Genomic DNA, 24,404 nt, shown 5'->3' with positions numbered 1-24,404 from the left:
TCAGTCTTGTGGCTACCACATCTTCACACAAGGTTTCCTCCATGATAATTGTAGCAGGGAAGAGAAAGTCTAGAGAACTGCTCAAAAGCTTGTCACTGTCTCATCCTGGAAATGACATATTACTTCTCACATTTTATTGGCTAGATCTAGTCACATGGCCCTACTGAACTGCAAGGGGATTGGGAAATGTAAACTCCCATATGCCCAAGAAGTAAAGAAGGACCAGATATTAGTGGCATCTGATAATATTTGCCACAAATGATGTGACTTGAATTCACCAGTCTGTTGACTTCTACTCCACCAGCCCTTCCAAAGGTTTCAGAAGCACTGAATTGCCTGACTGATATCCCTTTGTTTCAGGTTTCTACAGGTAACCCTGCCTGAATCAGGTGTGCGCTGGTAGCTTTCTGTCCCCTAAACTCCATCACTCTCCACGCTTCTGTGCCTCAGGAGGCTATCCTCTAACAGCTGCATCTTCCAGGTTCCTTTGCCCTCTTGCTTTGGTTGGTTTTAGATCATGCAAGGTACCAGCAGGAGATCAGAAAGCAGGAGGTGAGAGAGGTCAGGATATTTATCCCCCCTCCTTTCAACTCCCCACCAGACTATGGGTTCCTTACTCTGCAGTTCTGTAAAGAATCCTTTCATTAAAATTTCCTCATTTAAACACTTTGAGTATGATGTCTGTTTCTTGCCTGGGCCTTGACTCATACACGCTGTTTAATAATCAAACCACGAGTCTAAAAAAAGAATACTAGACTCCCTTCTTTCAGTTTTACTGAAGCTGGAGATCTTTATAGACTTCAAATCTGAGTAGATCATTCCTGTTTTAAAACTTCAACGGCTCCCTCTTATATTCGCGGCACCACACCCCACTCTAAGTTGCAGCCAGACTGAACTACTTTCAGTTCCTCCTGCAGCATGGTCTCTCTTCCTCTGAGCCTTTGCACACGCGGTACCTTCTTCCTGGAGACTGCTCTCCACCCCCACTCTTGCCATTCAGACATAAGCCCAGAAAGTTTTCCACAACCCTACTTATCCTAGTTAAATGTATTGTATTCCCCCAGCAGCCTCTATTAACCCACTGTCATGTAAAGATAGAATTCAACGTTACACTGTACCACAACTGCCTGCTTACTTACCTGTGTCCTCCGATAGACCCTAAGATTCCGCACAGAGACTGCATCTTAGATCTCTAGGACTTATCAAGGTGCTTGGCACATATTAAGCACTCAGTAAATCTTGGATAGTTCCTGAATGTCATTGAAAAAGCTTGAACCCTCCTCCTCTAGCTACTGTCCTTTCTCTTTTCATTCACTGACAAAAATCAGAAAAAAAAAATTTAGTCACCTACCCCTCATGACTACCTACCATTCACTTCCCAGATTGTTACCCCAAAACTGGGTTTGCCACTTGGTGGGTGTTGAGAAGGAAAAAGAGAAAGAAGAGAAGGAAGGATTTTTTTACTTGCAACAAGTAAGGAGAATACTGGGGATCTTTCCCAAAGCAGTATCTCCCCAACAGCAAAACTGGGGAAATTTTAAGCTAAGGGTACATGCGTATTCATGAAGGGGCTTGAACAGAGGAGAATTCAGCATAGAATTGGGGCAAAGGTGGACAGAGCCCAGGCTTTAGTTGGTCAAAGCCAGAAAAAGTCATCATTCCTTAGGTTCTGATCAGTCTGGGGTCTCAGCATGTAGTTACCATCCTCCACCTGGGTGAGGGGCCTTAGTTCCTGCAGAACTCAAAAATAAGTATCAGATTGTAATATATAGCCCTTGAGGAGGAACTGGGACTCTGTTTTATTGCTGAACTATTGTTACTTGACTGCTTTCCCTTTGTCCTGCATTCCCTCACTTCCCTTAAGATCATTAATTACTGACACCTGTTCAAGGGCAACTATTGTCTCCACGCTTAGATCCCCAAATGGCTTAGGCCAAAAACGGCTTCTCTTATGTCAAGAAAACCATGCCTGGTTCTTTTTCTCCAGGGACCCCCTACCCTATCTGCTTACAAGACCATTTTAATCTTACTTTGCCATCACCTTTTATGGAGGCTTCTCTTGCCAAGATTACCAGTGACCTCCTAGGACTTCAATTTAATAGCTTCTTTTCAGTCCAAATCCTCCAGGACTTCTTCTCAGCAATACAGACTGCCCTCCTCTACTCTGCATAGATCATAGACCTACCTCTCTCTCCCCCACTCTAATTTATCTGCTTGCGTATCTGTATTATAAGCCCCTGCGTGTCTTGTTCATTTGTATTCTCTAGTCCTCAGCACAGTGCCTGGCACACAGTAGGTATTAATAAATACGAATGTTAAATGCTTAAAACTCTCTCTTTTCTTCCAGGCCATTTATCTTCCTTGATCTCCTCTTTCTCTGTTCTCATGTGCCTTCACAAGCTCCTCTTCCTCCATCTACCCATTAAATATTCTTCAGAGTAACTAATTTTTATCCATTCTTGGGACTTCAGCCGTCAGGGAAAATGCTCTAAATCCCAAATGCATATATTCAGTTTTAACCTCTCCCCTGAGCTAAGGCTGCCCTTCTCTCCCTGGATGTCTCCCAGTTCAAATAAAGGTTCCTTATCGCTTCCATTTCCAACCTGCCCTCCTCCTGCTTCCAGCCGTCCAACTAGTTTTCCAAGTTACAAACCTCAAAGTCCTGTTTAACTCTTCTCACTGCCTCTTCCCCTTGTCCTGCTGGCCAACCAGCTATATTCACTACCAAACCCCCAGCTCCAAACTCCTAAACTCTGTCCCTGGGTCTTTACCTTCATTTCCTCCACCTGGAACACCTCCCTTCCCCCCACACCCCAAATCCTATTCATTCTTTGAAATTTAGAACACTGGTTAACTTCAATTAATTGCTCCTGCTTCTGAGTTCCAGACAAACTGCTTCTTCATTCTAAACGCACATGCTAGGTTTGTTTTTTAACGACAGATTTGTATATGTCTCTCACTAAATCGTACAACTCTTGAGGTCAGGGTTTTTCTGTTTTTTGCGTTTTTTAAAAATAAATCATTGGGTCTAGACAGTGACTAATATTTTAGGCGATTAAAAAAATTTTATGTGAATGAATGCGTAAATAAATGAGTGAACTGGGAACGAGAATCTCTTCAACGGCAGCCTTTCAGAGAGATTACGGAGAGGGTTATAACTCAGACCGAAAACACGAAAATTATGTAACCAAGTAGGCAATATACATTGTAACAACATACACCTACCTGCCTATAGAGGGCAGGTAATTGCTATGCATCTATGGAGACTTTATTTTTAGGCTTTTCAGTTCCCGGTATAGACAGACGAATTTTAGAAAGGAAGGTACTATTTTCATCCTGTCTGTACTCTTTTATCCGGGATGACAGAAATTAAAGAAGAAACAAGAGAAAACGCCTGTGGCAGTATAGTGCCTGAGTCCTCAACACATTTTAATCCTCTCCTTGCTCTTCCTCGTTTTATATTAGGAATATAATTGAATTTAGAGTACCTAAAAGAAATTTTAGTTTTAGGATTTCAATTTGACGAAAACAACGTCGTGGAGATTCTGAATAACCCTATTAACCCATGACTCTCAAACCCAAGGGAAAAAAAATATCAGTGGAGGGGAAGGGGAAGAAAGGGGCGGAGCAAAACCTGAAAGAAAGACAGAGAGGAAACTGTAGAAGGAAGTTCGTTTTTGGTAGGATTTGTCTTTTTATTAACCCCTGAGAGGCGTGACGCCCTAACGCCCAGAACCTCCACGCCCGCCCTCCCGCTTCCGCCCGGCAGTGCGCTGCTGGCCGTTGCCGCTGGGGGCGCCGCCAACCCCGAGGCGTTGAGGAGGCGGCGGCAGCAGCAGCGGCGGTTCTCGGAGCTTCGTCTCCCCTCCTCCCAGACGGGCGGCGGCGGCGGCGGCTGCAAGCTGCACACCGAAAGGGCGCCCACCGCTCAGGCGAGCTGCAGCACGACCGCTCCCCGTGGGTCCGCGCAGCGGCCGCCGCCGCGCTCCGGCCGGGGCTGCCGCGAGAGGAGGCGGCGGCGGCGGCACCGGCCCCGGCCGCGCCTCCACGCGCAGCTCGCAGCCCCGGCCATGGGGCTGGGCGGGCCCGCGGCTCGGCCGAGTTGAAGCGGCGGCGCCGGCCCGGGCGCCCGTTGGGGCCGCCCCCGCATCCCGCTCGCCGGCGTCTGGCTCTCATGATGATGAAGAAGAAGAAGTTTAAGTTTAAGGTGGACTTCGAGCTCGAGGAGCTCTCCTCGGTGCCCGTCGTCAACGGGGTCCTCTTCTGCAAGATGCGGCTGCTGGACGGCGGCAGCTTCACCGCCGAGTCCCCCAGGTAACGCGCCGGCCGCTGCTCACGAGCAGCTGCGCCCTCGCCTGCCCCGAAGGGGCTTGTTGGATGGGCAGCATCTCTTTCCGTGGCCCATTTGCTCCAGGAGGGCGGCCAGCCTCGTGAGCTCTTCTTTCTCTAGGGACCCGTCTGAGATCGGTCAGGAGTGTATCGATCTGCGCCAAGTGCTTCGCAAATGGGTTCTCGGCTGGAGTAAGCCACCTGTGCTCGTGATTCCAGATGGTTCCTGGTATCTGCCCTTCCCTCCTAAATTCTCTTGGAATGGGAGCGATGGTCAGAAGGGAGAGGATGCTTCTGGTTTCTCTTTAGACCTTTCCATATTTGTGAGATGCAAAGTGGAACTTGAGCTGTTGTTAAAACAAAAATAACCCAAACTGCTCGAGTTCCAAGAGCGCCCGCTCTAAACCGAAGCCTGTGCTTTTAGCGTTTCTTCTTCTCCGTGTTGGTTACTGGAGGGCGCTGGAGTCCAGGATGAGGCTGGGGTAGGCCTGGTCAGGCTTGAGTCAAGTGTTCCCTGGCACAGACAGGACAACAGTTTGTGCCTCATCTCAGAGCTGCGTGTCCAGTTATGCGCTAACACGCACTGAATTGCCTATTTTGAGGTGACCACTAGTGGCTCTCAGTGGGGAGGAATTAGAACCAGAAGGAGAGCCCAGGCCCTGCTCTCATTTTGAAATGAGCCCTTGGGCTCTCTCAGGGAGTGTCGTTGGCAGGTTTCAGAATGAAGTCAGGACTGGTAGTGTTCCTTGAGTCATTTCAGGGGTATTTGTAGGTTGACAGATCTCTCCTAGGGTAAATGTTCCTTAAGAAAAGAGAAAATATGTGGAATTTTAAAAAATGAACTTTTAAGTTCCTGAGATCAAGGAATAAGGCTCATAGTTAATGCTTATTTTGCTTAGATGTGCTGTTCATGGACTTCATTTTTACCCTAAAAAATATTCTGCTTTCCTTTTATCTGTCATCCCTATTAATGATGTAAAGGAAATAATGTCCATGGGTTGTGGAATTGGGACCAGATAATTGTCCGCAGTGGCAATATTGAAGCCTATGAAAGCCAAAAAATGTAAATGTCTAGTTGGCCAAAGCAAAGGACGTATGAAGCAATACTGATTCTCAGAATTAAAAAAAAAAAAAAAAAAAAAAAAAAAAGATCAGCTGAAGATAGTTTTTTAGATTAAGCTATGATGACACATCTACACAATCATTTTTAACACATTGGTAAGAGAACACTGTAACTCAGAATGGTTGAGCAAATATTGTACCAGCTCTTAAGGTGCTGAATGAAGTCCAAAGCCAATTCTTGAATGTGTAGGTGCAAATGACAGTCTTACCCTGTTCTGTGGCAAAGTCCCACCCACCACTCTGGCAGTTAGACCAGCTCTCCTGGGCCAGTGGTGACACCTGGTGGTCAGGGTACTTCCCTGCTCCCTCCTTTCTCCCTCAGATTATTGGTTTGGCTTGCTTATAAATCAGTTATTCTGGTGTTGCAGACAGTCATTTATTCAGCAAATAGGTATAGGCTAAACCTTTTAAATATCATATTTAATTCTCACAGTAAGCCTATGAGGTAGGGGTCCCCATTTTGTAGATGAATAAACTGAGATTCAGCATAACTAACTTTCCTAAGGTCCCCACATCTGGTAGGTGAAATGCCAAAATTCTAATACAAGTCTCTCTGATTTCAAGCAGATTGATGCCATGTAAAGGAGAAAATTGTGTGTTGTGCTGAAGAGGGAGCTTCCCAATGGTTTTAACAAGCAAGGGGTGTAATTTGATTTGGAATTTGCAAGATTGGAAAGGAAAAAGCAGAGTATCCTGTATTAAATTTACCCCTTTTTCTTCCAACTAAAATGTGACTTTAATCCAAGTCAGTTAGGTTAAGAGTAGTGCTCTGTATAACCAGCCAAACAACACCCATAGTTTGGAGGGAAGTGATTCATAAGAAGGAGCATGTTCCTTATTAGGTACAGGTAGTTGGTGTAAAGCTAAGACCAAGATGTTGGAATGAGGTGGGTCTGAACCTAAATCCTAGCTCCACCATGGCAAACCTGGGTTGGTTACTTAGCCTCTCCAAGCTTCCATCTATAAAACAGAAACCATCACTGGCTTATGGGGGTGTTGTGAGGATTTAGTAAGACGATGCACCTAAAACAGCTACCACAGTGCTCTGGCACCAACTGACATTTAAAAAGAAGACAAGGAGCTTGTCTGAAAGGGTTTGTTTCCTTTACATGTTATACTTAATTTTTTTCAATTTTTTTCTCCTGGCAACTATGAAAGTATTGATTTCAAAAAGATACCTCATTTTAGAAGAAAAAAGAAAGAAAACCAGAAATACCTAAGGATGTGGATTATTTAAAAATTGCATAACTTAAGGCAGAAATGTAGAGAACAAACGTATGGACACCAAGGGGGGAAAGGGGAGGTGGGATGAATTGGGAGATTGGAATTGACATATATACACTAGTATGTATAAAATAGATAACTAATGAGAACCAGCTGTATAACACAGGGAACTCTACTTAGTGCTCTGTGGTGACCTAAATTGGAAGGAAATCCAAAAACGAGGCGATATATGTATACATATAGCTGATTCACTTCGCTGTACAGCAGAAACTAACACAACTTTGGTAAAGAAACTATTCTGGGATTTCCCCAGTGGTGCAGTGGATAAGAATCCACCTGCCATTGCAGGGGACACGGGTTCGATCCCTGGTCCGGGAATATCCCACATGCCGCGGAGCAGCTAGCCCGTGGGCCACAACTACTGAGCCTGCACTCTAGAGCCCGCGAGCCACAACTACTGAGTCTGCGTACTGCAATTACTGAAGCCCACACGCCTAGAGCCCGTGCTCCACAACAAGAGAAGCCACCACAATGAGAAGCCCGTGCACTGCAACGAAGAGTAGCCCCCGCTCACCGCAACTAGAGAAAGCCCATATGCAGCAACGATGACCCAACACAGCCAAAAATAAAATTAAATCTTTAAAAAAGTAAAAAAATAAAGCAACTATACCCCAATAAAAAAAATTTTTTTAAAGGCATTGAAGTTTTAAGTGTTTTTTTAAAAAATGGTATAACTTTTCATTCTTGGGTACCAGTCTAGGCAGTGCATCTCTAAATAAATGCTAGATTTTAATTTTTAAAAGAATCACCTGTACCGCTCATAAATCAAATATAGTTAACACTTAAAATTTCTCCCATAAAAATATGCAATGAACTACACAGAAAAGGGTTAACTTAGCAGGCCCAAGACTGCTTTCCTGAGAAAGGCCTGTTTACAGTGTTTTTGCTGGCATCTGGGAGCCTGAATGTTCAGCACTTGCCTACAGTGAATCAAACTTTAGAGTGGCTCATTGTGCCTAGACTACAGTGTGATTTGTGCTGAATACTTTCTGGGAGTCTGGAAGTTTGGCCTGTTCTAGGCAGAGGGCGCCTACGTGACCAGCCCGGAGGTGCCTATGTGGGGGGAGGGTACCCTTAGGTACTGCATCTCTAATGAGTTTCCTTGGTAGACACATGTGTTGTCACAATTTGATGTTGGAGAAATTGTGTTCTGGATGACTCCACTGAGAAAGAACTCTTGGAAGCTTGCTCTTGGTTTCTGAGGACTTTGTTCTGTGCCCCTTTCTCCTTTGCTGATTCTGCCTTGTATCGTTTTGCTATAGTACATGTACGATACATCTTAGACCTGGGTAGGACTATATGCTGAGTCCTGTGAGTCCTCCTAATGGATCACTGAACCTGGGGGTGGTTGTGGGGACCCCGATGCATGAACCTACGTAAAAGAATAATTCATTTTGTTAAAGAAAAGCCTTGGAGGTACATAGCAAATTATAAATATATTTAAATATATTTTGTTTTGTGCAAAAACTAAAGATGAAGATCATTCATTGTTTACCAAATATTGAGCATTTACCAAGTTTCTAGCTGCCTGTCAAGGGCAACAAATATAAAGGCCTATAAGGCAATTACCTCTACTTAATGAAATTAGATCATACATAGATAATTGCTTGGTGATAGGAGACAGTATAATCAGTGGGTCACACAATATGTGAGTGTTGTTGAAATTCTGAAGGTAAAGAGTTTGTTTACAGCTGTAAAGGTTACTGAAAACCACATCAGCTTTTCAGTTGTGCATGCTGGAAGGATGAAGTGGCGTTGACAAGGAAGTGTGGGTGGGAGGACTGATTGAGCAAGCTGGCAATAGGAGTTGGTGATAGATCAGCCTGACTGCTGAGAGAGTTCACGTTAAACTTCTAGCAGAAGATAGAGACATTGAATGCAATTATAAAGAATTTACTTTCCACTGCTTATAGGATAAAAGTCAATCTAATTACTCCAATAAAGATGTTAAAAAAAAGTCAATCTAAGATTCTTGAGCTAGGTTGTAATGTAATTAAAGTGGTGTTTAAGCTGGCTGGTGGGCTGATGCTCTTTGGATTCAAATGGGCATAGATTAGAAATGAGGAGACAAATTAGGAGTCTATTAGAATAACCCAGGCAGAAGTGAATAAGAACTTGAACTTGGAGGCTTCTCATGGAAGTAAGTGATGAAATGAAAATGCTATGACAGATGCCTTGATGACATGACAGAGTAAAGAAGCCAGGAAGAATCTTTGTTTTGTTTTGAAAGGGGAATATACATATCGTTGGGGAGATAAGAGGAGGTCAGTTATATGTTTCACATACTACATTTAGTGACAGGCTGATAAGCAGTTGGAGACATATTTACTGTGGATTTCTTAGCTCTGGTCTATTGTAAGTAAGCCTGCTTACTGGATTTTTCATCTAAAATTTCCTTACACCGTTTTGCCCTTTTTTTTTTTTTTTTTTTTTTTTTTTTTTTGCGGTACGCGGGCCTCTCACTGTTGTGGCCTCTTCCGTTGCGGAGCACAGGCTCTGGATGCGCAGGCTCAGCGGCCATGGCTCACGGGCCCAGCCGCTCCGCAGCATGTGGGATCTTCCCAGACCGGGGCACGAACCCGTGTCCCCTGCATCGGCAGGCGGACTCTCAACCACTGCACCACCAGGGAAGCCCCGTTTTGCCCTTTTAAAGATTATTAATGAAAATTAATCTTAGAAGGATCCAGTTTCTCATGGGAAGGTGTATCCAGTGAAGATGTTAAAAAAAAAAAGACTTAAAAGGTACTTATTTGTGTACCGTATGCTAACACATATATATGGAATCTTAAAAAAAAATGGTTCTTAAGAACTTAGGGGCAGGACAGGAATAAAGACGCAGACGTAGAGAATGGATTTGAGGACACGGGGAGGGGGAAGTGTAAGCTGGGATGAAGGGAGAGAGTGGCATGGACATATATACACTACCAAATGTAAAATAGATAGCTAGTGGGAAGCAACCGAATAGCACAGGGAGATCAGCTGGGTGCTTTGTGACCACCTAGAGGGATGGGATAGGGCGGGTGGGAGGGAGATACATGAGGGAGGGGATATGGGGATATATGTCTACATATAGCTGATTCACTTTGTTATACAGCAGAAACTAACACAACGATGTGAAGCAATTATACTTCAATAAAGATGTTAAAAAAAGGTATTTATATGTAATAAATGTTATTAAAAAGGTCAGATTTTTACATACGATAGTTAAAACACTCAGAAAATACATTGTACGATTATAATAATCTAATACACTGAAGCCAAATTATTGCCTAATAAAATATTTTTGAAGACCTTTCAAAATGACAGAATGTTACATTAAAATCTTTTCAGAGCACTCTTCCTTTGTAAAAGCATTCAAATCACTTTAGAGGTTTACTAAGACTATCAGAACAAGTTTAATAATTTTGGGTCTGCTTTAATAAAGAAATATAATGAGAAAATTTTCCTGTATTTTTTTAGAATTTCCAAGTTTGCTTTATTTTTTTCATCTTTTTTTGTGCTCATAGCTAAATACTTTTCTAAGTTTCACATGAGCTTGTGGCAGAAAACCACATGGGAATTCAGGGAGTATCTGGGAAGCTTATGAGCATATCTGTGTTGGATCTTTTACTTTGTAAACAAGTTGAAGGCATTTTTTTCTCTTTGGCCAGAGTATCTTCATGTTTTCAAGATTTTAGTTCACTGCACACTGTGTACTTCTTTTTAGTAACTTTTTTCCTTATTGCAAAAATAACACATATTTATGTGGAAAACTTACAAAATAGAAAAGCAAAAAGAACAGAAATTGCATATAAATGAACCAGCTAGAGATAATCACTTATTATTTTGATGTATAACCTTGGAGGCTTTATTGATCTGTACACACACATATATATACACAAACACCCTCCACACACACTTATCACATACTTTTTAAAAAAAATCAAAGTGGGATCATACTATACTTATTTTTTTTTCATTTAATGTATCTTCCCATATCATTAAGTATTCAATTACAGACTTATTTTTAATAGATGCATACCATTCCATTGTATGGATTTCCATGGTTTGCTGAACAAAGCCCCTTTTGAAACAGTCTTTCTTCTTTGCGTTCTTTTTTATTAACATTTTTATAAACACACTAAATTGAGCATCCTTAAAGATGTGCACATCATTGTTATTTTTTTAGGATTCACACTTAGAAATGGAATTATTGAGTCAAAGGGCGGTTTTAAGGCTTTTGATATATGTATATTATTAACTTTCCCTTTGATACATTAAATTGACTTTTTTAAGATGAAAACATTACTAATAAGTAGCAAATACAAAAAATAATGCTATTTGACCATATGGCACAAAATTATTTATACCCTGACCAGAAATGATGTCATCTATTCACATTATTATAATAGCTATGAAAATGGTAGCTAACACTTAATTGAGCTAGTACTTTTTAAAAAGTAGATAGCACTTTGCCCATGTGTCAGGAACTTTTCTAAGCCTTTACAGCCTCAAAATAATCCTAGGAGGAAGGTATTATTATTACATTATCACTATTATTACTACTGCTATTACTCTCATTTTATACCTGAGGAAACAGAAGCCCAAAGAGGTGCTGAAAGTTAACACAGCTAGTAAGTGGCAGGGCAGGGAGGCAGTCTGGCTCCAGGGTATGCTCTTAATCACAAAACTCTGTTGCCGCTCAAATTTTGTTACGTGTTTTCTCATTCTTACGTTTTAACAAAACAGTAGATAAATATATATAGTATGGCTTTTTCTGAATGCTAGTCTCAGAAAACTGGTTCCAGTGTGTGACACCACTAAACAAGTCATTAGACCTGGCCCCTTTAGATTTGCCCAAAGTTATTGTATATGAAAGATGAGAAACATAGTACTCATGCACGTACTGTTTTTTTCAAGGTGTGACTTTCCAGTTGTAAGTCCTCAAAATTGTTTCATTACTAGATTGTTGTACCTTGTAAAACTGTTATTAATGCCATTTTCCACTAGTAAGTTAATAGTCACTATTGTATGTCTAAGCCTTGTACACTAGGCAGTTTATAAATATTTATTGAAAGCATGCAGATATTTGGAGAAAAGATCTGTTGTAGCTTTGCTAAGAATGACAAATACACAGAGATTCCCAAATTAAACACATGGGGAAGTCATATGGGGAAGTATATGCTGTTCTATGTACACAGCTTATAAAGAATTAATGTTCAATTTGGGGTGTCAGCCTTTGAGGGATATTATCAAGTAGAGATCCAGGGAACTGTATTAAGATTCTGAGGAATCCCGAATTGTGTTCGTAACAGGAGACTGGGGTGAGTCTCAAGGGAAGATGATGGTGTTCAAATACTAAAAATTGAGCATGTATATTTTACATTCCTAATTTTATGTATTACAAAATCCTTTTTATAGATGTGTTACCTCCTGTTGGGTTAGGATATAGATCAAGTTCTGTAACACATATATTTGAAAAATAACAAGTGGCTTAAACTAGGTAGAAATTTATTTCTCTCACATATAAAGCCCAAGGTGATGTGGTGGCTCTGACCCCTCAGGTCATCAGGGGCCCTGACTCTTTATCTGGTTGCTCTGTTATGCCCAACCAGATATTTTTCTCATCCCCAGGGACTAAGTTGGCTCACCCCACGTCTGAATTCCAGCCACTGGGAAGGAGGAAAGGGGAAGGGGAGGCCCTTTTTGCTCACAGCCTGTTGACCAGAACTTGAGCACTAGGACACATCCAGCCCCAAGGAAGGATGAGAAATGTTGTCTTTGCTGGGTGTCCATGTGCCCAGCAAAAGAGTCAATTACGATAAAGAGAAGGGGAAGACGATTATCAGAGGACAGTTAGCCTCTGCCACTCCTCTCTTTTAGAGAAGAGAAAGTTGATCTGCAGAAAAGCAACACAGTTTGTTCAAGATCACATGTCAATTAAATGAAAGATATTTGAAAGACTGTCCCATAAAGAGCGAATAGACTTATGCTGGATACATCAGAGAAGAGAACAGGACCAGTGGGGAAATGTTAAAGATGGCATGTTTCTATTCAATATAATAACAGAAAAGATAATCTGTAACATTTAAAAGAAGACGATAGTTGGTGAATAGGCTACCTTGTCCATTTGTCAGCAATGTTATCCTTCATTAGAAGGATGGGTGACCTAGGTGATTCTTAAGGCCCTTGCTAACTCTAGGTTTTCTATGATTAAGCTTTCAATTTTATTTCCTAATACTGCTCTTTCTAAACCTCCCATTTTAGCCAAGACTGGTCAGTTTATATTAGCCAAATATGTGTGCATTTCTGTCTCCTTGGTACTCTTATTTCCACCTCTTCTTTACCATTCTTTTAGTTGATTGAAATTCCAAGCATTCTTCAAGATCTAGAGCAAATGTCTCATCAGCTTTATGCCCACATCTGTCCCAGCCTACAGTCCACCCACTGCTTTCCTCCAACACTTACTTCATATACTATGTCCTTAATAAATATTCCTTGTTTGTTGAATGAACGAAATCTTTTTTCATCGCCCTACTATGATTTCACCTCTTACTCAATTCCTGTACTTCTTGTTTCTACCATTCATTTCACCCAAATTTGTTCTTTTAATTACCTATAAAAATTTTCCATGCAGTGTAAAATTTACAGTAGTAGAAATAAATACAAGAAAAGGTAGGAAGAAGTGTTTAACTGTTTTTTTTTAATTTTTTTCGAAGGGGTGGGTCAGGGGAAGTGTCATGGAAGATAATTTTTTAGCAAGGTTTTGAAAAAAGTCTAGCTGGAGAAGGAGATGGAACGGTAGAAGGAACAGTACACACAGCGGCAGGGAACAGCAGCATGGTGTGTGCTGGAAGTACTGTGAGTATAGTGGTGTATTACTGCCGCCACATAAAGAGCAGCAGAGAGTGGTCATTTCACGGGGTCTGGGCTTGCTTGGATACTCAAGCATCTAGGGAACAAAGAGCAAAGGAGTGACTTATGCAAAGTTAGTAGGTTAGCTTAGGTAGGGCTGGAATTTTAGAGAATTCTCATCTGATGACCTTAGCTTTCTCAGTAGGAGCCAAAAAAGATGAAGTGAGGGATATGAGGATAATGATAAAAAATCAGAAAAGCTTCTATAAGGAATGAGAGAAGCAGCTGACCAAAGACAAGGCCTAACTGAAATTTAGAACATGAATTTTAGTGATGGCAGCATGCATTTTCCTGCATCTTTCTCTAGAGAAAGTCTAGAGAGTACACAACGTCCAGGGTATAGGTGTTACTGAAATGGTATGAGGATAGGCATAGGGCAAAGAACTCTGGGTCTAGGGTGTTAGGTTATTTGCACAGTGTTAAAATAGCCAGTATGATTGCAGGTGTTGGAATGAAGAGAGAGAGAGAGAGAGAGAGAGAGAGAGAGAAAGGTACTTCTGTGTGACATTAATTAGGAGAAGAAGAGTGTGACATAGCCATATGTCATGTGCCTCAAGCTGAAAGTAAAAGAGGTAACAGCCTGTAAGTGGCACTGAGGAGTTAGGAAAATGCTGTCGCTGCCTCCTGTGGAAGATGGGAGTGGAGAACACTACCCCCTATAGAGCTTCAGCACAAGTAGTGTGCTCACGAGCTAGCCAGGTTTCACTTAGGCAGTGAGTAGACTGTTAGGTGAGGAGGTTGAGAATGTAGAGTTTGTTCAACCCTGGAACCAGGGTTTCAGGTGGTGTGGTAGAATAAGTTGGGAAAGAGAGCAGCAACAGAAGAATGAATCAGGGTGAGGAAGAAAAGAACTGTAGGAAAGAGCAGTCTGGAGATTCAGGGAGAATAGGTGACCAGGACTTGCGCTATCGTCTTTTCCTGTGGATTACAGGGATGAAAAGTATACATACAACTGAATGGCCTTAAGATTTCTAATACGGATATAAAACAAGTTAGTGTCATATCTAAGGCCCAGGTAATACAAAACAGGTTCTCCAGCTGCTACTTCTAGGAGAGCAAGAATGAGATCATGTTAAGTCGTGCCTTTCACTTCCTAGGAGTCCTTGCCTCCTTTTATTGGCTGTGTCTCTTTCTGTCTCACACCCTCCACCTACAAATTTAATCTTCATCCTCACTAATCTTTTCACACTCATTTTGGAGAACAAAATATTTCTCTTTCTGTTCAGTGCCAACCCATTTCCCTATCTTTGATCCCATATCCACCTAACTTCCCTTTCTCTCTCTGTACAGTTCTGATCCAAACTTTATGAAAGAATGATCTGCATTTGCTGTCTCTTAAACATTCCTCCTCTCCCCTCAAACTCATACTCTGACCTCCACCCCACGACTCAGCGGAAACTGTCCTTGCTCATATCATCAGCCATTCTAATAGCTAGTCATTATTTTCTCATTTGTGCCTTTGTGCTCTATTCAGAATTCTGTGATCATTACCTGTTTCTTGAAACTTGCCTATCTTGGCTTCCAAGAACTTTTTTCTCCACTTTACCCTCCCACTTCTCTGATTCCTTCACTGAATTCTCTGAGGGCACTTCTACCCACCCTCTCTCCCCCACCCCTTTTTTTTTTAATAAACTTTACTTTTAGAGCAGTATTAGGTTAGCAGCAAAATTGAATGAAAGCACAGAGAGTTCCCATGTACCCCTGCCTGTGTGAGTGTACACACACACACACAGAGCCTCCCCTGCTATTAACATCCCACACCAGAGTGGTACATTTGCTACAGTTGATGAACCTACATTGACACATCATCATCACCCAAAGTCTGTGGTTTGCATTAGGGTTCACTCTTGGTGTTATATATCCTATAGGCTGTGACAAATGTATAATGACGTGTACCCACCATTATAGTGTTGTACAGAATAGTTTCAGTGCCATAAAAATCTTCTGGGTGCAACTTATTCACCCCTCCCTCCCCCTAACCCCAGGCAACTACTGTTCTTTTTAGTGTCTCCATAGTTTTGCCTTTTCTACAATGTCATATAGTTGGAATCATACAGTAGGTAGCCATATTCTGTAGATAGTCTTCTTTCACTTAGTAATATACATTTAGGTTTCTCCCATGTCTTCATGGCTTGATAGCTCATTTCTTTTTCACACTGAATAATATTCTGTTATCTGGATGTACCATACTTTATCCATTCACCTACCAGTCACTGTGTGATTCCACTTATATGTGCTACCTAGAGTGGTCAACTTCACAGAGATAGAAAGTAAAATGATGGTTGCCAGGGGCTGAGGGGAGGGAGCACTGGGGAGTTGTTGTTTAGTGGGTACAGAGTTTCAGTTTTACAATATGAAAGGGGTTCTTAGAGATTTGGTGAACAACAATATGAATGTACTTGAAGCTGTTGAACTGTGCACTTGAAAATGGCTAAGATAGTAAATTTTGTTATATTTTTCCACAATTATTAAAAATGAATAAATATCTTACACTCTTCCCCCAATTTTTATTAGGCCAATCCAATTATTTACATGTTAATATATTCAAGTAAAGTGAATTAGTATTAAAGAGAAAGTTTTCTCTCTTTTTTTTTAAATTTATTTATTTTATTTATTTTATTTTTGGCTGCATTGGGTCTTTGTTGCTGTGCACAGGCTTTCCCTAGTTGTGGTGAGCGGGGGCTACTCTTCATTGCAGTGCGAGGGCTTCTCATTGCCGTGGCTTCTCTTGTTGCGGAGCATGGGCCCTAGGCGCACAGGCTTCAGTAGTTGTGGCACTGGGGCTCAGTAGTTGTGGCTTGCAGGCTCTAGAGCGCAGGCTCAGTAGTTGTGGCGCATGGGCTTAGTTGCTCCGTAGCATGTGGGATCTTCCCGGACCAGGGCTCAAGCCCGTGTTCCCTGCATTGTCAGGCAGATTCTTAACCACTGTGCCACCAGGGAAGTCCTGAAAGTTTTCTTTTTTTTTAACTTCGTAATTTAGAGACATTTTGCCCTGAATTTTCTGCAAATTCAGGGCAAAATGAGCATTGATGAGTCTGTTCAGTCATTCTACCAACTAATATGATTTAACAAAATATAGACATATTGGCTTATTTGGTAATTTTTATTTAACAGTTTTAAGAAAGTCCCTCTTTTCCCCCCTACTTGTGTTTCTGCTTATTTAAGTCATTATTTTTGCTCATTATATGTCTTGAGATATATCTTATTTGTTGCTCATCAACAAATGTCAGCATTTATTGATAAAATTATCTCTAGTTTATCTTTTATTAAGTATAGTACCTTGAAGATAAGTTTGTTCTGTGAAAATAGTATGTATGATGCTTACTTACATCTTTTGCATGAGCTCTTTTCATCATCTCAAATGATATATTCCTCACAATAATCATTACTGTAAACACTGGTATCAAATATAATTTTTACCATCCAGGAACCTGCACTTTATTGGGAGATACTGACATATATTGTTAAATGCAATATAGGGCAGAGTGACAAAGGCTATATATAGTAAGTGTACAAATAAAATTGTTACGGCAGTTGAAAGGAGGAATGGAGCTATTAATTCTGAGAAAGTAGGGAAGACTCCTTAGAAGAGGCGGCATGAGAGCTGAGCTTTGAAGGATTAGTAGGATTTAACCAGTAGGGGGGAAATGGGATGAAAATGTCAGACATTTGACTCTGATAATGTTTTGACTTGTGTTTATTATCAAAAACTATTTTTAAGAGTGGTACATCAATATTGTATCTTCATCAGAAAGCATTTTCTAGTGCAACGCTTTAGAAAACAGACTGGCAATTCCTCAGATGTTAAACAGTTACCATATGATCTGGCAATTCCACTAATATACCCCAAAAGAAATGAAAACATATCAACACAAAAACTTGCTCAATTAACACTTGAACAACACAGGGGTAGGGGGCAGGAGCACTTGCCTGATGCACAGTGAGGCCAAACAAACTGAGAAGTCAGACTTCGGAGCATTTGGAGCAGAGAAAGGTTTATTGCAGGACCATTTAAAGGCAAAATGAGGGAGGAGCATGGTTAGTTGTCGCAAACTTCTTGGTGAAGGAATCCTTTGTTCTTGCAGCTGTCCTGGTAGGTCAGGTCATGATCTTCCTGTAAACCTGCAACAAAACAAATATTATTCTCTGTTCTACAACTTTTTATCTCTGTATGAATGGACTCTTAAAGGTTAGAGCCCTGAGAATAGGCTATCCTGTATATTTCAGACTATAGGCAACATTCTTTTACAAATGGTTCAGAGCCAGCATAACTAAGCTCAAGCAACAGAGCACAAAGGTTAAAGCAAAAGGAATAAATCTAATGAGGCAGATTTGTTCTTCCCTATTACACGCTGACTCTCCATGCAGTCAAGTCCACTTATCTTAGTCGGCCCTCCTTATCAGAAATTCTGTATCTGTGGTTCCACATTCGAGGATTCAACCAGCCATGGATTGTGTAGTACTGTAGTATTTACTATTGAAAAAAAATCCGTGTATTAGTGGACCCGTGTGGTTCAAAACCGTGTTGTTCAAACTGTACATGAATTTTCATAGCATTATTTATAATAACCAAAAATCCGAGACAACCCCATTGTCTGTCAGTTGAGGAATGGGTAAATAAAATGTGGAATATCCGTACAGTGGAATATTTTGGCAATACAAAGAAAGAAAGTACTGATACATGCTACAACATGGATGAAACTTTAAAACTTCATGCTAAGTGAAAGAAGCCAGTCACAAAAGACCACATATTTTATGATTCCATTTATATGAAATGTCCAGAATAGGCAAAGTCTACAGAGACAGAAAATAGATTAGTGGTTGCCTAGGATTGGGAGGTTGGAGGGAGATGGGGAATGACTACTCATGGTATGAGCTTTTTTTTGGAGGTGATGAAGATGTTCTAAAATTGATTGTGGTGGTGGTTTCACACTTCGTGAATATATTAAAAACCGTTGAGTTGTAAATTTTAAATGGGTGAATTGTATAGTATGTGAATTATATTTCAATAAGGCTATCTAAAAAAGCATTTTCTGACAAAACTCCATTAAGCCAATCTAATTTACTCCTTGGATAATTTTCTATACCAGTTTATTCTTTTATTTAACAAATATCTGTTGAGTGTCTACTATGTGCCAGGCACTGTTCCAGACATTTGAACTATTTCTATTATTTTTCACTTCAGTCCTTTTTTTAAAAAAATAAATTTATTTATTTATTTATTTAGGCTGTGTTGGGTCTTCGTTGCTGCACACAGGCTTTCTCTAGTGGCTGCAAGAGGGGGCTGCTCTTCGTTGTGGTGCATGGGCTTCTCATTGCAGTGGCTTCTCTTGTTGCGGAGCACGGGCTCTAGGCACGTGGGCTTCAGTATTTGTGGCTCGCGGGCTTCAGTAGTTGTGGCTCACGGGCTCTAGAGCGCAGGCTCAGTAGTTGTGGCGCATAGGCTTAGTTGCTCTGCAGCATGTGGGTTCTTCCCGGACCAGGGCTTGAACCCGTGTCCCCTGCATTGGCAGGCGGATTCTCAACCACTGTGCCACCAGGGAAGTCTCCACTTCAGTCTTTATCTTATGAAATTATTTTCCTTGGTGTTTATTCTCTTCTCTGTATATTTTAGAATGAACATGAGTTATAAAACAAGTGTAACATAATCTGTATAGTGGCTATTATTTTTATAAAGTCCAAATTTTCAGGATCAGATTTTACATTATCTAAATTCTGTTAAGAATTCTTAATTTTTGTGACAATTTATAGTCAATAGCAGTCTTTATTGTGTGATATTTTAGCCAGTGAGTTGTTTTAGCTAATTTTATGTTTATTATTGCTACCATTAATATTCATTATGAGTTGGATAAAAGACTAGTAGAATTTTTCTTTCTTAGCTAATCCAACAGAAAATTTTGAGCATTGCCTCCCGCTCTGTATTATGGTTTAGGGATCAAAGATGTTCAGGGTCAATACGTCCTGCTTTGGGGTAGGAGAAAAACAGACCTGATAAACAGGACTACAGAACCATAAAAGTGGACGATGTTGAGAACTTGGTGGCTAGGTGGTGGAACAGAACAGAGAATGTTCGGGGCCTATAGTTAAGGACAAGACTGCACTGGGGGGCCAGATTTTGGCAGGCCTTGGATGCCATTCGTGAAGACCAGGTTTTATTTTGTAGGCAATATGACCTTGAATCCCTCTTATTTTCTGATTCTAAAATTAATTCAAGATCACTGTAGAACATTTGGAAAATACATAAAATTACAAAGAAGAAAATGTTACCTATCAGAGACAATTACTGTTAACGTTTTGAAATATTCCCTTCCAGTTTCTTCCAATCCATTTTCATCCTGCTTTTTTCTTTTACTGAACATTATAATATATGCATTTTCCATGTTAACACTTCAGCATATTATTCTGATAATGCCATATGTAATATTCTTTCATGAATGTACTATAATTAATAATTCCTCTGTTTTAGATATTCCTATTTTTTCAATTTATTCCTTCTCTTGCCAATACTGAGCTCTTTCCTGTGAATATTTGAATGTGAGGTGCAAGCAAGGTCTGTAATGATGTGTGGTAGGCAGCTCAGAGTTTAAATCTTAAACTGAGCATGGTAGTCAGGATTTCATTCATACCTAGATCTTAAGATAATCCACATGGACAAGATAATTAAAGCCCAGGATAGCATATAGAAGAAAATGCAAGGGTCAGAGGATAGAACCTTGGTAGAAGAAGTCATAATTAAGAAAAATGAGACCAAAACATTGGAGAGAATTTGGTATCACAGGAGCTAAACAAGAAAAAAACTTGACGGGGGGTAGGGTGTTCAGCCCTGCCGTAGAGTGGAGAGATGGAATGGTGTGAGAACTGCTCTCTTTATTTGACAATCGGCAAGTCTTTGGTGAACTTTTTTTTAAATTATTGAGGCAAAATTGACATACAACATTATATTAGTTTTAGATGTACAACATAATAATTCAATATCTTTATATGCTGTGAAATGATCACCACAATCAGTCTAGTTAACATCCATCACCATACATAGTTACAAAAAATTTTTTTTTCTTGGGATGAGAACTTTTAAGATCTACTCTCTTAGTAGCTTTCAAATATGCAGTACAGTATTATTAACTGTAGTCACCACGACCTCATGACATTTATTTTATAACTGGAAGTTTGTACCTTTTGACCCCCTTTACCCATTTCACCCACCCACATATCAGTGAGATCATGCACTATTTGTCCATATGTCTCTGACTTGTTTCACTTAGCATAATGCTCTTAAGGTCCATCCATGTTGTCGAAAATGGCAATATTCTTATTCATGACTGAATAATATTCCATTGTGTGTGGGTGTGTGTGTGTAGGTATCTCACACTTTCTTTGTCCAGTCATCCATCGACGGACACATAGGTTGCTTCCATATCTTGGCTATTGTAAATAATGCTGCAGTGAACATGGGGGTTGGGGGATGCAGATATCTTCTAGAGTTAGTGTTTCCTTTTCTTCCCCCTCCCCAGATAAACACCCAGAAATGGAATTGCTGAATCATATGGTAGTTCTGTTTTTGATTTTTTGAAGAATATCCTCACTATTTTCCATAGTGGCTCCACCAATTTACATTCTCACCAACAGTGCACAAGGGTTCTCCTTTTTCAACATCCTCACCAACACTTATTTCTTGTCTTTTTGATGATAGCCATTCTAACAGGTGTAAGGTGATATCTCATTGTGGTTTTGATTTGCATTTCCCTGATGAATAGTGATGTTGAGCACCTTTTTGTGTACCTGTTGGCCATCTGTATGTCTTTGGAAGAATGTCCATTGAGATACTCTGCCCATTTTTTAATTGGATTGTTTGTTTTTTGCTATTGAGTTGTATGAATTCTTAATATATTTTAGATATCAACCTCTTATAAGATATATGATTTGTAAATATTTTCTCCCATTCAGTAGGTTGCTCTTTCATTTTGTTGATGGTTCCCTTTTATGTGCAGAAGCTTTTTAGTTTGATGTAGTCCCACTTGCTTATTTTTGCTTTTGTTGCCTTTGCTTTTGGTGTTAAATACAAAAAATCAGGGGCAAGACCAATGACAAGGGGCTTACCACCTATGTTTTCCTCAGTAAGTTTTATGGATTCAGATCTTACATTCAGTTTAATTCAATCTGAGTTAATTTTTGTGTATGGTTTAAGATAGTGGTCCAGTTTCATTCTTTTGCATGTGACTGTCCAGTGATGAACTTGAGAGAGTAGTTTCATTGGAGTCATAGGAGTAGAAACCAGGTTCCAAGGGGTTAGGGAGTGAGCAGGTGGTAAAGCAGCAGAAGCATTGTGTGTAATTGTTCTTTTGCAAAGTTTGTTACTGAGGAGAAGGAGAAAAGGAGAATTAGTTTAAATGGGGAAATCAGGAACAAACAATTTTATTTTATGTTTTTATTTTTAGGATAGAGATTTGAACATGATTATAGGTTGAGGCAAAGGAATAGTGTAAGAGAAAACAGGGGTACAAATATTAAAAACAAACCCATGATTGAAAGTCTTTCTTTTGTCTTAAAGAAAAATATTTTGTTCTGTCCTGAAACCTGTTCACTGGTTTCAGAAGGAATTCTTAGGCTTTTCCTAATCAAATGCTATTTCCAAGCACTGTGGCTTAGAAACTAGCTTACACCCCAGACTTATTTTATCTTAATGAAATAATGAACTACCCATAGTACTGATTTTGGACTTTACCTGTTTGCTTCATTTCATCATAGTGGATCATCACTAACATAGCATTAGAGTGAACTCATTTAGTGACATTTTCTTTCTAGTTTTATATATTTCCTTGTTCATAGACTGCAGCCAATAGCAATTTCTGGGAATTCTCTAGTGCTGGTGTTTAAACATAAAGTTATTAACATTTTATCTCCTATTGTTATCTTTTGAGGCCAATTCAGAGTCCCTTAAGGTTTTTTGGTTTGTTTGGGGTTTTTTTAGTGTTTCCTCTGGGTACCATCTGGACATGAAGGTCTCCCCATTTTGGTCATTCCTTATGGTTAAGGATTGACTTCCAGAACGTTCAAATGAGTATCTTACTTGAACTGTCCTGTGGACATTACTATTTACTCTATGTACAAGGCAGAAAAAGTTTTAGAAATAACAGCCCCAGGAAGGTAGTTAGAAAAGATTGTCCATTGTCCTTACAGAAGAAGGTTATTGTTTCCAAAATTGCTTGTAGGCTACATCAGTAAACAATGTTTTATAAGCAACCATAAGTTACCTTAATAATTTCTGTTAATGCATTTCTATTAATGGAAAAAATAAACAATCATTGCATTTTTAATGCAATGATAATATGCATTTGTATGCATTTGTAATTATAATCATATAATATAATGTGATTATAATTATACTATACTATAATATAATTATAATATAATTTGTACTGTAATATGCATTTGTAATTATATGCAGTTGAGAACTGTAAACTCTCTCATTATACTAATTAAGTAAGTCTTCCTGAAGCAATCAGGAACTCAGTAATAACTGCAGTATTAGCACTGGCTATTTCCTAATTTGAGAAACTGTAAATTAGTACCAACTGATAGGAAGTCAAGAATCTGCTAAGATTAACCCTTATAAAACCAGCACACAAAATAATTGAGAAGCTATGTAAAATATTTCTTGCAATTTCTCTAACTCACCTACTCTGCTCCCACTGGGGTTTCCTTCCATGTGAGGAATGGTATCAGACATGTCAAGTAATGCAGTGTGATGCATAAACATGAAGTTTACACTGACTGTGATCAGAGTCAGCAGGAGGTACCTCAGCAGTTCTGTGCTACTCAAGAAACATCCCACCGTATTCTCAGTACAGTCCTTTTATATACAACCTCCTTGTAGTCTCATTTTTCCGTTGCTGCACAGATCTCTTCCAATCTATTCCCCAGACCTCCCTTCAAGTAGAGTTATCTAGACTGTGTTGCTGTGCCTTTGATTTTAATTTACTTCACTTGTGTGAGTTTTTCCTCATTATTGTATCATTATCATTATTTTACAGATAACCAAGACAGCCAGAGTAGAGACTTCATAGTACATTTTTAATATTATTTTGTGCTATTTTGTCACATTCCAGCTGTGTCACTGGCTCATTTCACACTGGATCTCTAGAATGTAAACATTTTGCAGTTTTCTTCTCCTTATCTATATCTCCAAATAGGTCTTCATGGCCTATGCACGGCCTTTGGAATTCACTATTTAATATTACTCTGCCAGAAAACCTCCTCTGATACTATAGAGCAGTGGTCCCCAACCTTTTCGGCACCAGGGACTGGTTTTATAGAAGACAGTTTTTCCACGGGGGTGGAGGGGGTGGGGGGGTTCAGGCAGTAGTGTGAGCAATGTGAGCGATGGGAGCAGCAGATGAAGTTTGCCCGCCGCTCACCTCCTGCTGTGTGGCCCAGTTCCTAACAGGCCATGGACTGACAGGTACCAGTCCGAACCCTGGGGTTTGGGGACCCCTGCTATAGAGTTCCCTTTCAATAATTATACTTGTGAAAATACCAAAGGAGTACTTTTTTTTTTAACATCTTTTTGGAGTATAATTGCTTTACAGAGTTGTGTTAGTTTCTGCTGTATAACAAAGTGAATCAGTTATATGTATACGTATATCCCCAAATCCCCTCCCTCTTGCTTCTCCCTCCCACCCTCCCTATCCCACCCCTCTAGGTGGTCACAAAGCACTGAGCTCATCTCCCTGTGCCTTGCAGCTGCTTCCCATTAGCTATCTATTTTACATTTGGTA

General features: G+C 40.2%; 1 protein-coding gene across 1 annotated transcript in view; it reads left to right on the top strand.

Moving 5' to 3' along the window:
• Nucleotides 1–4,086: 4,086 nt before the first annotated feature.
• EEIG2 (EEIG family member 2) overlaps nt 4,087–24,404 on the top strand; it is a 107,886-nt gene continuing 87,568 nt past the window's right edge. Inside the window, exon 1 of the mRNA XM_081255322.1 lies at nt 4,087–4,314. Coding sequence (XP_081111448.1) covers nt 4,175–4,314 — 140 coding nt within the window. The 5' untranslated portion in view covers nt 4,087–4,174. The remainder of the gene's footprint in view (nt 4,315–24,404) is intronic.

The sequence above is a fragment of the Mesoplodon bidens genome (assembly GCF_964165515.1).
Source record: "Mesoplodon bidens genome assembly, chromosome: 2".
Lineage (NCBI taxonomy): Eukaryota > Metazoa > Chordata > Mammalia > Artiodactyla > Ziphiidae > Mesoplodon > Mesoplodon bidens.
This window is presented reverse-complemented; position numbering and strand designations above follow the sequence as displayed.